Source organism: Ascaphus truei, chromosome 5, assembly GCF_040206685.1.
Source record: "Ascaphus truei isolate aAscTru1 chromosome 5, aAscTru1.hap1, whole genome shotgun sequence".
Taxonomy (NCBI): domain Eukaryota; kingdom Metazoa; phylum Chordata; class Amphibia; order Anura; family Ascaphidae; genus Ascaphus; species Ascaphus truei.
Window position 1 is genome coordinate 260,248,689 of NC_134487.1, and position 12,985 is coordinate 260,261,673.

At 35.2% G+C, this 12,985-nt stretch overlaps 1 protein-coding gene across 5 annotated transcripts in view; it reads right to left on the bottom strand.

Annotated features, from left to right (window-relative positions):
- The window catches only part of GABRA6 (gamma-aminobutyric acid type A receptor subunit alpha6), a 180,611-nt gene that overhangs the window by 87,191 nt on the left and 80,435 nt on the right, over positions 1 to 12,985 (bottom strand). For all 5 annotated transcript variants that reach the window (XM_075601929.1, XM_075601931.1, XM_075601928.1 and 2 more), the window contains 2 exons: positions 12,579 to 12,826; positions 181 to 466 (listed from right to left, as the gene is read on the bottom strand). In XM_075601929.1, coding sequence (XP_075458044.1) covers positions 191 to 466; positions 12,579 to 12,826 — 524 coding nt within the window. In that variant the 3' untranslated portion in view covers positions 181 to 190. The remainder of the gene's footprint in view (positions 1 to 180; positions 467 to 12,578; positions 12,827 to 12,985) is intronic.

Genomic DNA, 12,985 nt, shown 5'->3' on the forward strand with positions numbered 1-12,985 from the left:
TGTCTAGAACAGTTTAGGCTTTGGAAATACAGGCATCCCCACTCCCCCCTTCCTCCTGCAAAGGTGCCCATCCACTCTATATACTATAATATATTATGGTAGGTATCCTACAATAAATCAACAATGCTAAGATTTCAAACACATTTAACTACGCACAATGTACCACCAAAATGGTCTTACCTCTTCCTGGTCATATATTGCGACTAAGCTCCATGGTATCTTTTGAAAGATAAACAACCCAGTACACCAAGTTGAATCCTGCAAATGCCACAGGGAACAGTATTCTGGCATACTGATCTATTTTACTAGTTCCAACATTAGGAGTCGAAGAGATGCCTAACTGGGTGAAATCCGGGGTTTGAATGTAGTTTTTTTGACAATATGGTGCCCTGTAGGATGACATGTTGTCTTCAAATGAAGACATTGAATTCATTCTTTTTTTTAAGTTGCAGTTGGAATCTGAGTGCTGTGGATGAAGATAAAAATGCTGATTATCACAGAACTGTAAGATACATTATGAGCTAACATTATATGTGAATAGGAAGAATATCTTAAGACTTTCCCTTCCATCACTTATAAGATGAATAAATGATTCAATTTAAAGCAATCTTTCATGTACTTAAAGTTAAAATAGCATGCATACTGTAATTTATCAAAAGGTATTCATTTTTGGAGGGTATTTTCATTACCTATAACCTCATGTTTTAAATTATTCTGAATATTTCACATTTTTGGAGTATACTACGCCTTGTCTGGAAATCATTTAACGGTGGTTAAAAAAAAGAGGAAATATAATATATGTTTATAATATATTTGTTTTGTTCTGCTGTAATACTGTGTATCACATTATTGTTTTCCAGGTTTCGACCATAAAACAGGCCTTGGTAATTCTTGAAAAGGTTTGTCAAGGTAAAGTATCTATGGCAATCAACTAATGTACTAAATGTAGTAAATGTACTAAAAGTAAAATAACACCAATCCACTATTATTCTTTATCTTAACACTGATAAATCTGAACTATGTTTGATTCTTTATTGCTAGCAAATCCACTTTTAAACAAACATAATAGGTCTAAAAAATGCTTATGTTAAAAATTCATACATAAAGGTGAGTGAAACATATATTAAAATATTTTGGTTTCAAGTATGTAATGTGCTACTACTACTAAACAGATATGGCCGACATACCTTCTTGGAGCCACAGGAAAAAAAGTATTTTCCCACAGGTCCAGAGAAGGTGACAATACTGGAAAAGGAATCAGGGGAGCGTCAGTGCCTAAGGAAAAAATGTGATACTCGCATAGTGCAATATGTTAACAATACACATACACAGGCAGAGCTCTCATAAGAGCACAGTGAGGCTAGATATTAATGATCACTAAGTATCAGAAATATTAGCTGTGTATGGGCATCTCTAATGACCCATACACACAGGAACATAAATAGGAGGTAGGAATCCAAAAGAGAGACACCAATCCAATACTTAAAAAATGTAGATATTTATCCAGCATTGATAAAAATTGGAGGCTTACAGGATTCCGGAAAGGTAACAGCAAGTTTGTACACATGAAGGTTCACTCGAGTCGCGTTCTCGGGATCTCTGCACGATGCTGCTTCCTCATCCGGTCTCCGACCTGCGCTGCTTCAGGGGGCCGATACGTCACTTCCGGGTTCTTCAACTCGTATTGCGGACGCCACCGGAACTCCACAGCAGGCTCTCTCCCTCTGGATCTCACACGAGGGGTTACGCTCTACTAGTTTCGCCGTACGTAGTGACGGCTTCATCAGGAGTGATGTTACCCCATAAAGAGATGCTATTTGTACCCTTTACTTAATGCTGACCTTTCCTCCTATTGGACAGCAAGTAAATTGGTGATTGACTACATATGTCCTCCCAATCTTCACAACACTGTTATACAATTAACCTTTAAAATACACAACAATGTTTATACACTTCAAAGTAAAATACATCTTTATTAATAAAAAACCCATTCTAAAAATTCACGAAGTGGCCTAATATACAACTGTGCTATTTTTGGAATTGTATATAAAATATATAAAAGACATAAAATCTAATAAAATCGCTCAAAATCTAACTTCTAATATATGTTGAAACGGCGATTGTTGTATCTCAAAATAAAATAGGGAAAAAAACAATTAGTTCACAATAAGTGCATTTTCAACCTCATTTTGCAGTCTAAAGCAATTTATTGTCTAAAACGATTTATTATTACAGTTTTTTATAGGAAAGCACTTAGCTCAAAATCCACATTAAGACCTAGTGGTACAAGTGTTTGCAAAGTGAAGATCCAGAAGCTTTCTCTTTTTTTAAGAGCAGCTTGTCTGTCTCCACCTCTCCAATGTGTCAACACTTGTTCTATAACTGTAAAAGTGAGCCCAGATGTGTCCCCATTATGTTTTTGTAAAAAATGGTTGGACAGGTGATGTGTAGTAACACCTCTCCTCACATTACCGATATGCTCAAGTATACGTATATTTATAGTTCTTGTTGTTTGGCCCACATATTGTAATCCGCATGGACAGGTGATAAGATATACCACATAATTAGATTTGCATGATAAAAGTTGTTTTATGTTGTATCTTTGCCCTGTGATATTTGACACAAAACTAAATTTATCCTCTGGTCTATATTTACATGCAGTGCATGTGGTACAACCATAAAAACCTTTGGATTTTGTTAGCCATCTGTTCCCCTCACTGGTTATTTTAGGTAGGGCACTGGGGGCTAATTTATCTTTCAATGATTTGGCTTTTCTGAAGATCACATTTGGGTTTTCAGGGACAATCTCTCCAAGCACAGGGTCATTTTTTACAATGTGCCAGTGCTTTTTAATTATTTTGGTAATCTTATCTGATTGTCTATTGTAATCTGTCATAAATGAGTACTCAAAAGTTTTATTTGATTTAACCTTCTTGTTCTTACTCAATAAATCATTTCTATCCAAATCATTGACTTTTTTAATGGCATCCTGTATGATCACATCATTGTAATCTTTTTCTAAAAACCTTTCTTGAAGAAAGACAGATTGTTTTTGAAAGGTACTTAAATTACTACAATTCCTTTTAATGCGTCTTATCTGTCCATATGGGACATTTTGCAGCCATTTCGGATGATGACAACTTGTGGTGGATATGTAATTGTTTATATCTACACCTTTGAAGAAGGTCTCTGTTTTTATTGTCCCTTCCTCAATGAAAATAGTCAGGTCCAAGAAATTAACTTTTTCCTGACTATATTCACAATTAAATTTTAAATTGAGCAAGTTGTCATTAATATAGATAATAAACTGTTTAAGGCTTTCTTCATTACCTTTCCAGATAAACATAATATCATCTATATATCTACGCCATAGGCACAAATTCGCACCCAGCTCTGCAATAGACCAAATATGGTCTTCTTCCCATGCTCCCATAAGAAGATTTGCATAGCTGGGTGCAAATTTCGTGCCCATGGCGGTGCCACATTTTTGCAGGTAATATACCCCCTCAAACAGAAAATAATTGTGTTCTAGGATGAACTTTATGCCATCTAAAATAAAGTTGGCCTGTTCATTTGGCATATCTGGATCTTTTGATAAGGCCCTATCCACAGCTTCATGTCCATCTCTATGATTTATACACGTATAGAGGGAGGTAATATCACAAGTTACTAGATAACATCCATTTTCCCATACTTGACTTTCTAAGATGCGCAAGATATCCGTTGTGTCCTTAAGATAGGAAGGAAGTTTAGTGACATATTTTTGTAAATATATGTCTATATAAGCAGATAGATGTGACGTTAAAGAGTCAATCCCCGCTATTATGGGCCTACCAGGTGGATTTGTAATACTCTTATGGAGTTTTGGTAGGTAATAAAATATGGGTCTCACAGGATTTTCTCTGTAGAGAAAGCTATATTCATCACTGTTAATGACTTCTTCTATCTTACCTCTATCTAACAGGATTTTAAGTTCTTTTAAAAAATCTACTGTTGGATCTTTTTTTAAGGGTTGGTATGTATTCACGTCACCTAGAATTCTTTTAGATTCTGTGATGTAATCATTTCTGTCTATAATTGCTACACCGCCCCCCTTATCAGCTTGTTTTATAACAACGTTGGTATCTTCTTGTAGCACTTTTAAGGCCTTTCTTTCAGAGATGCTCAAATTGTTTTCAAACTTAGTATCAGATTTAACTAGTTTTTCAAAGTCTTTTAATATAAGTTGTGAAAATACGTCTAAATTGTTACCTTTCACATACTTTGGATAGAACGTTGAAGGTAATTTTAGGCCAGAGTGTATTAACATTGGTCTATCTTCTAATGTTACAGGTGACTTAATCACATCTGATGTAGTTACAAGATTATCGGCAGTCCTTTGTTCTACATCTTTTAGTCTAAAGAATCTTTTTATAGTCAGTTTTCTTAAAAACCTCTGTGCATCCACAAATAGGCCAAAATTATTTGGACCTACTGTTGGTGCAAACTTAAGACCTTTTGACATTAGTGACTTTTCCGATTCTGTCAGTGGTTTTGAACTTAGGTTAAAAATATTATTTCCTATTTCTTGCTTTTTTTGAGATACTTCTTTTTCCCTTCCTCTTCCCCGTTTTCGTCGGGTCTTGTTCTTTTCCTTTCTGACGAGGGATCCCTCTTCATTAGGGGAGCATAATGATTTGCTCCCTGAAATGAAGTGGACCCCCCCTCCCCTAAAAAATCCTTTTTATTACCATTTTTGGGGGCATGTTTTGTAAATAGTTTCTCTTTTTGAACTTCTCTTTGTTCTTTCCTAGAGTTTGTTACTATTTCTACTTCAGAATCGAAGTCTATACTTATAGTTCTTTTAGGTGTTTTACTTACATTAATCTGAACTTTATCAGGTCCTTTTGATGTTTTTGGAGGATTAGATTTAATTCTCCAATTTCCTCGTTCAGGACTCTTTCTGTTTTTATTTCGTATATCCCTTGTATTCTTACTAGATTTACTATTTTCCCTTGATCTATCTCTTTTTTGAAAGGATTTCTTAGGGTTTTTTTTAGTAGATTTGGCAGATAAAACTTCAGGAGTTTTAATCTCTTTAGGATTTGTTTTCTCTTCCAGATCAGGTTTCCTAGGAGGTCCATCTTTATAGTCCTCTTATCTCTCATTCATTCTTAGTGATGGTTTCCTTCCTGATCTTATCTAATTTATTTTGCAGATGAATTATTGATGAATTATTGAACAGCAGAGAAATCATGTTTTGCAGATTGATGTCGAGATCGATGAAATAGAACTAAGGATCGGTAATTTAAACCAAACAACACAGTTTAAAGAGAAAGACATTCATCTGCAAAATAAATTAGATAAGATCAGGAAGGAAACCATCACTAAGAAAGTTAAAAAGTTTCTGAGAGATGAAGAGGACTATAAAGATGGACCTCCTAGGAAACCTGACCTGGAAGAGAAAACAAATCCTAAAGAGATTAAAACTCCTGAAGTTTTATCTGCCAAATCTACTAAAAAAAACCCTAAGAAATCCTTTCAAAAAAGAGATAGATCAAGGGAAAATAGTAAATCTAGTAAGAATACAAGGGATATACGAAATAAAAACAGAAAGAGTCCTGAACGAGGAAATTGGAGAATTAAATCTAATCCTCCAAAAACATCAAAAGGAACTGATAAAGTTCAGATTAATGTAAGTAAAACACCTAAAAGAACTATAAGTATAGACTTCGATTCTGAAGTAGAAATAGTAACAAACTCTAGGAAAGAACAAAGAGAAGTTCAAAAAGAGAAACTATTTACAAAACATGCCCCCAAAAATGGTAATAAAAAGGATTTTTTAGGGGAGGGGGGGTCCACTTCATTTCAGGGAGCAAATCATTATGCTCCCCTAATGAAGAGGGATCCCTCGTCAGAAAGGAAAAGAACAAGACCCGACGAAAACGGGGAAGAGGAAGGGAAAAAGAAGTATCTCAAAAAAAGCAAGAAATAGGAAATAATATTTTTAACCTAAGTTCAAAACCACTGACAGAATCGGAAAAGTCACTAATGTCAAAAGGTCTTAAGTTTGCACCAACAGTAGGTCCAAATAATTTTGGCCTATTTGTGGATGCACAGAGGTTTTTAAGAAAACTGACTATAAAAAGATTCTTTAGACTAAAAGATGTAGAACAAAGGACTGCCGATAATCTTGTAACTACATCAGATGTGATTAAGTCACCTGTAACATTAGAAGATAGACCAATGTTAATACACTCTGGCCTAAAATTACCTTCAACGTTCTATCCAAAGTATGTGAAAGGTAACAATTTAGACGTATTTTCACAACTTATATTAAAAGACTTTGAAAAACTAGTTAAATCTGATACTAAGTTTGAAAACAATTTGAGCATCTCTGAAAGAAAGGCCTTAAAAGTGCTACAAGAAGATACCAACGTTGTTATAAAACAAGCTGATAAGGGGGGCGGTGTAGCAATTATAGACAGAAATGATTACATCACAGAATCTAAAAGAATTCTAGGTGACGTGAATACATACCAACCCTTAAAAAAAGATCCAACAGTAGATTTTTTAAAAGAACTTAAAATCCTGTTAGATAGAGGTAAGATAGAAGAAGTCATTAACAGTGATGAATATAGCTTTCTCTACAGAGAAAATCCTGTGAGACCCATATTTTATTACCTACCAAAACTCCATAAGAGTATTACAAATCCACCTGGTAGGCCCATAATAGCGGGGATTGACTCTTTAACGTCACATCTATCTGCTTATATAGACATATATTTACAAAAATATGTCACTAAACTTCCTTCCTATCTTAAGGACACAACGGATATCTTGCGCATCTTAGAAAGTCAAGTATGGGAAAATGGATGTTATCTAGTAACTTGTGATATTACCTCCCTCTATACGTGTATAAATCATAGAGATGGACATGAAGCTGTGGATAGGGCCTTATCAAAAGATCCAGATATGCCAAATGAACAGGCCAACTTTATTTTAGATGGCATAAAGTTCATCCTAGAACACAATTATTTTCTGTTTGAGGGGGTATATTACCTGCAAAAATGTGGCACCGCCATGGGCACGAAATTTGCACCCAGCTATGCAAATCTTCTTATGGGAGCATGGGAAGAAGACCATATTTGGTCTATTGCAGAGCTGGGTGCGAATTTGTGCCTATGGCGTAGATATATAGATGATATTATGTTTATCTGGAAAGGTAATGAAGAAAGCCTTAAACAGTTTATTATCTATATTAATGACAACTTGCTCAATTTAAAATTTAATTGTGAATATAGTCAGGAAAAAGTTAATTTCTTGGACCTGACTATTTTCATTGAGGAAGGGACAATAAAAACAGAGACCTTCTTCAAAGGTGTAGATATAAACAATTACATATCCACCACAAGTTGTCATCATCCGAAATGGCTGCAAAATGTCCCATATGGACAGATAAGACGCATTAAAAGGAATTGTAGTAATTTAAGTACCTTTCAAAAACAATCTGTCTTTCTTCAAGAAAGGTTTTTAGAAAAAGATTACAATGATGTGATCATACAGGATGCCATTAAAAAAGTCAATGATTTGGATAGAAATGATTTATTGAGTAAGAACAAGAAGGTTAAATCAAATAAAACTTTTGAGTACTCATTTATGACAGATTACAATAGACAATCAGATAAGATTACCAAAATAATTAAAAAGCACTGGCACATTGTAAAAAATGACCCTGTGCTTGGAGAGATTGTCCCTGAAAACCCAAATGTGATCTTCAGAAAAGCCAAATCATTGAAAGATAAATTAGCCCCCAGTGCCCTACCTAAAATAACCAGTGAGGGGAACAGATGGCTAACAAAATCCAAAGGTTTTTATGGTTGTACCACATGCACTGCATGTAAATATAGACCAGAGGATAAATTTAGTTTTGTGTCAAATATCACAGGGCAAAGATACAACATAAAACAACTTTTATCATGCAAATCTAATTATGTGGTATATCTTATCACCTGTCCATGCGGATTACAATATGTGGGCCAAACAACAAGAACTATAAATATACGTATACTTGAGCATATCGGTAATGTGAGGAGAGGTGTTACTACACATCACCTGTCCAACCATTTTTTACAAAAACATAATGGGGACACATCTGGGCTCACTTTTACAGTTATAGAACAAGTGTTGACACATTGGAGAGGTGGAGACAGACAAGCTGCTCTTAAAAAAAGAGAAAGCTTCTGGATCTTCACTTTGCAAACACTTGTACCACTAGGTCTTAATGTGGATTTTGAGCTAAGTGCTTTCCTATAAAAAACTGTAATAATAAATCGTTTTAGACAATAAATTGCTTTAGACTGCAAAATGAGGTTGAAAATGCACTTATTGTGAACTAATTGTTTTTTTCCCTATTTTATTTTGAGATACAACAATCGCCGTTTCAACATATATTAGAAGTTAGATTTTGAGCGATTTTATTAGATTTTATGTCTTTTATATATTTTATATACAATTCCAAAAATAGCACAGTTGTATATTAGGCCACTTCGTGAATTTTTAGAATGGGTTTTTTATTAATAAAGATGTATTTTACTTTGAAGTGTATAAACATTGTTGTGTATTTTAAAGGTTAATTGTATAACAGTGTTGTGAAGATTGGGAGGACATATGTAGTCAATCACCAATTTACTTGCTGTCCAATAGGAGGAAAGGTCAGCATTAAGTAAAGGGTACAAATAGCATCTCTTTATGGGGTAACATCACTCCTGATGAAGCCGTCACTACGTACGGCGAAACTAGTAGAGCGTAACCCCTCGTGTGAGATCCAGAGGGAGAGAGCCTGCTGTGGAGTTCCGGTGGCGTCCGCAATACGAGTTGAAGAACCCGGAAGTGACGTATCGGCCCCCTGAAGCAGCGCAGGTCGGAGACCGGATGAGGAAGCAGCATCGTGCAGAGATCCCGAGAACGCGACTCGAGTGAACCTTCATGTGTACAAACTTGCTGTTACCTTTCCGGAATCCTGTAAGCCTCCAATTTTTATCAATGCTGGATAAATATCTACATTTTTTAAGTATTGGATTGGTGTCTCTCTTTTGGATTCCTACCTCCTATTTATGTTCCTGTGTGTATGGGTCATTAGAGATGCCCATACACAGCTAATATTTCTGATACTTAGTGATCATTAATATCTAGCCTCACTGTGCTCTTATGAGAGCTCTGCCTGTGTATGTGTATTGTTAACATATTGCACTATGCGAGTATCACATTTTTTCCTTAGGCACTGACGCTCCCCTGATTCCTTTTCCTGTTACTTTGCGGACCGTGAAACAGTCCTTAAGGGTTTGAGTGTCTATTTATCACTTCATGCACTTTATTTTTGATTTATTTTTGATATCACTAGTCACTATATATCACTGCATGGTTTAAGTTGTGTGTTTTTTAGAGTGTATGAGCGCCATCTAGTGTTTTTTTGTAAGGTGACAATACTGGGCAGCTGCATGAGCTCAATGTTTCTTCTTCATGAAGATTGCCACCAGAGCAACAGGTGATGGGATGGTGGAAAGTCTGTTAGAGGATCCTCGGGGTCATGCATAAGCTCTCAAAAGTAAGTGGCTGCTTGTACCATGTGATTGGGAGCTAAGAAGATTAACGTGCTTGCTGCGACCCCAAAGGATCAGATTTTTCCTGAAAGCTGAACATGGAGGATGCAGTGTTGTTACTGCCACAGATTCCTTAGTGTTTTAACCAAGAAGTCTCTCCAACTCAGCTGCTAAAAACTGTAAGGAATTTCAGCACCCTTTGCTACTCTCCACCCCTCAGAAAAAACAGCATCCCTCCTTTACCAGACACATTTGCCCCCTCTTAATCACTTCCATAACTCTATCTCTGAGGTTTAGTGATAGGCAGAAGTAACAACATTTTATATATTTTAAAATATTGTTGATTTAATAACACCTTAATTTTTAACACAATTTAAATTAATTTAAAAAGTTATTTTTGATCTATTAATAATAATAAATAAAGATCTTAATATCATTATTGAAAGATATTTTTTGTTATTGCTCAACCTACAGTAGTCACCTAGTATTCTGTAAAGCCTCATATCATCAAGATAAATTCTATCAACTGAAATCTAATATTATATGGCTAAAGTGAATAAATTACAACTATCGTTTGTTAACAAAATTAACAATGAAGACGTTTGACATACAGTAGACTGTCCCTGATGTTAAGGATTATTTGATCTTTAGAAATGTTCTCCACATAAGTGGAAGCTAAGGCCTCCAAAGCACCACTCCTATATTCTACATTTCCACAAAGCCTGACCAGGTGTCATCTGATGTCACAATGCCAAAAACAGTCAAATGAAGAGTGTCTTGTAGGTTATTGTTGACTGGCACAAAAAGATGCAGAAGCAGCCGTTGCAGCAGCTAGAGAAGCAGCAGGGCTGTGTGATATAGTCTAATCAAATTTACATTTCCAGTTTCATCTTGTCTTATACAAAAACAGATGAGCAGGAACTCAGAGTATTGCATTTTCTATTGAAGCAGTGGGTCTGGCTCTATCAGAAATTTTGAAGATGAAAATCCCACTACTTCCCACTCAATTCCTTGATGGGACATTTTGGTTTGACCATCTATTAACAGGACGGCATCTCTGCATGCGGTGTAGCATTGGAAAGTTTCTCCCTCTGCTGACTTTGTCCTTGCATACCCTGCATTCAGCCATGCATTTGTTGTGTGAGTCAGGCAAGAATACATTCGAAACAGAAGAGGTCTTTTTAAATTTTGCTCTGGCATACAAATATGCCTTTTTATTGATGGTGACTGCCTTGTTTTAGCAGTAAAGAGGGGAATTTATTTTGAGACTTTGAATCTGCCTTTGATTGGCCAGTTCCTTTGAGTTGTGGATTTGCCTAAAAAAAAAGAAATATGTGTATCTCCTCAAACCTCCCTCCAAATAATTTAGGGAGACATGCCTGTGCTGAAAAAGGTGTGCTGTGAGGTATGCTAATGCCTTTGCAAAGTATATTTAAATAAGTCCCATCCAAAATTCCTTAAAGGATTTCCATACCAACTATATAGAGTTGATAAGTCTAGTGAACCTAACGACTGTAATGAAGTACTGGAATCAGATGTGTCTCTGTCTCTGTCTTCCTTTCTCTCATCAAGAAGTGCAGCACTTGTATTTGTAGAAGTGTAGCTGAGACATGGTACACATTTACTTAATATCTACTATTTATCTTGGATAAACAAACAGTAATACTAGACTAGAAAAGTGTACTGGACACCACATAAATTGTATCCATACAGTTGTTTGTATAAATGTAGCTTAAGTGATGGCACAAACAGTAATAAAATATGACATTTATTTTGTCACCTACAGTAGTATTATCCCTATTGGGAAAACAAACACTAACAAACAGATAAACGAAAGAATCACTGATATACTAGGAGAAAATTGAGACAGGTCAGATTTTAGTATTTCTATGTCAACATACTGTATATACCCAGCACAGGTAACCTAATAGTGTGAACTCAACTGGAACAGATTTACTGGTATCCTAGCAGAGTAGAGGCAGATGATGGTATTGCTCATAAACATTAATATCTATGTCTGACACCTGGGATTTTCTGTACTGTATAGGACATCACCAAAGTGACATGTTAAACCTCTGTTAAAATTTTATAAATGTATATTTTGTAGCTTCAATATACCCAAGTCTGTCTATAAGACATAAACTAAAAGAAAGAGGTTTCAAAAGAAGAATACAAAGGTGGTAATAGTCTATCAAAGTGTTCGGTCTGTGCAGAGAATAGTAGAGGAGTCAGACCCAAGAAAATAAAAATATTGATTGTAGGTTCCAAGATATATATTGGTAAATGGCAGAAGGGACATTCCAATGTAAAATATGTAGTACTGTATGTACATTAAGGGAATAGATTATCAATCTATTGGTAGAGTTAGAAGACAGTGAGAAAGTTCAGTAAACAAAGGTCAATCAAGTTCACATCACAACCATTTACTTAAATTTGAAGACAGTAGATACATTAGGATTATCCCTTGATCTGTTAAAACATCTTGGATTAGATGTGTCAGAGGAAGAGAAAATAAACCAGGTTGCAAAGTCATAATAAAAAAACTGCTGTAGCAAGTTATGTTCAAGAAGGTTTGATTGATGATTACAGGGAGACAAAAAGAAAAGATATAGAAGTGGACAGGAAATTAGTTAAGGGAAGTACTTTGTGGAGAGAAATATCTTAAATAACTAATGTTATTTTTTTTTACCCATGCAATATACTTGTGGATATTCATTATAACAGAATTGATCCAATGAAAACTACTGCAAAATCTAGCAATATTTGTAAAGAGATTTATATAGGGACATCAACTCCACATGAGTTAGAAAACTTTCTTAACAAAGTTTTCTTTTGCTAATTTTTGCATTACAATTACTCATAGCAGCAGTGAATTGAATTTGAATCAATGTGACCGCTACCTAATCTGCTGTACATGATGATCTCCATAATATGGACTAAGTTGTTTCACATTCACTTCTTTTTACTGTCTCCTTTATAAGAAAAGTGAGCAATTACCGTAACAATCTCGTCCTCTGCAAGTACAGTTGCTGCAGCTAGTGATGATTCCTGGACTGCTTTTCTCAATGCTTTTTGAGTCTGGAGATTGGTAAAATAGTTCACAGCTGCAAACTCAATAAGTGCAGAGAAGACAAAGGCAAAACACACAGCTATGAACCAATCCATGGCAGTGGCATAAGACACCTTAGGGAAAGAATGCCTTGCACTGATGCTTAAGGTTGTCATTGTTAAAACTGTTGTTATGCCTTTAAAACAGCAGAAAAAAGCAGTATTAGCATTTTATTATGACAGTGTGATATAACTATATATAAATGTAAAAAACTACAAATGTCAAATATTTGATAGAAATAACAAATTACTTGTTAATACATCTGTGTGGCATTTTACTATTTTTACCAACATAC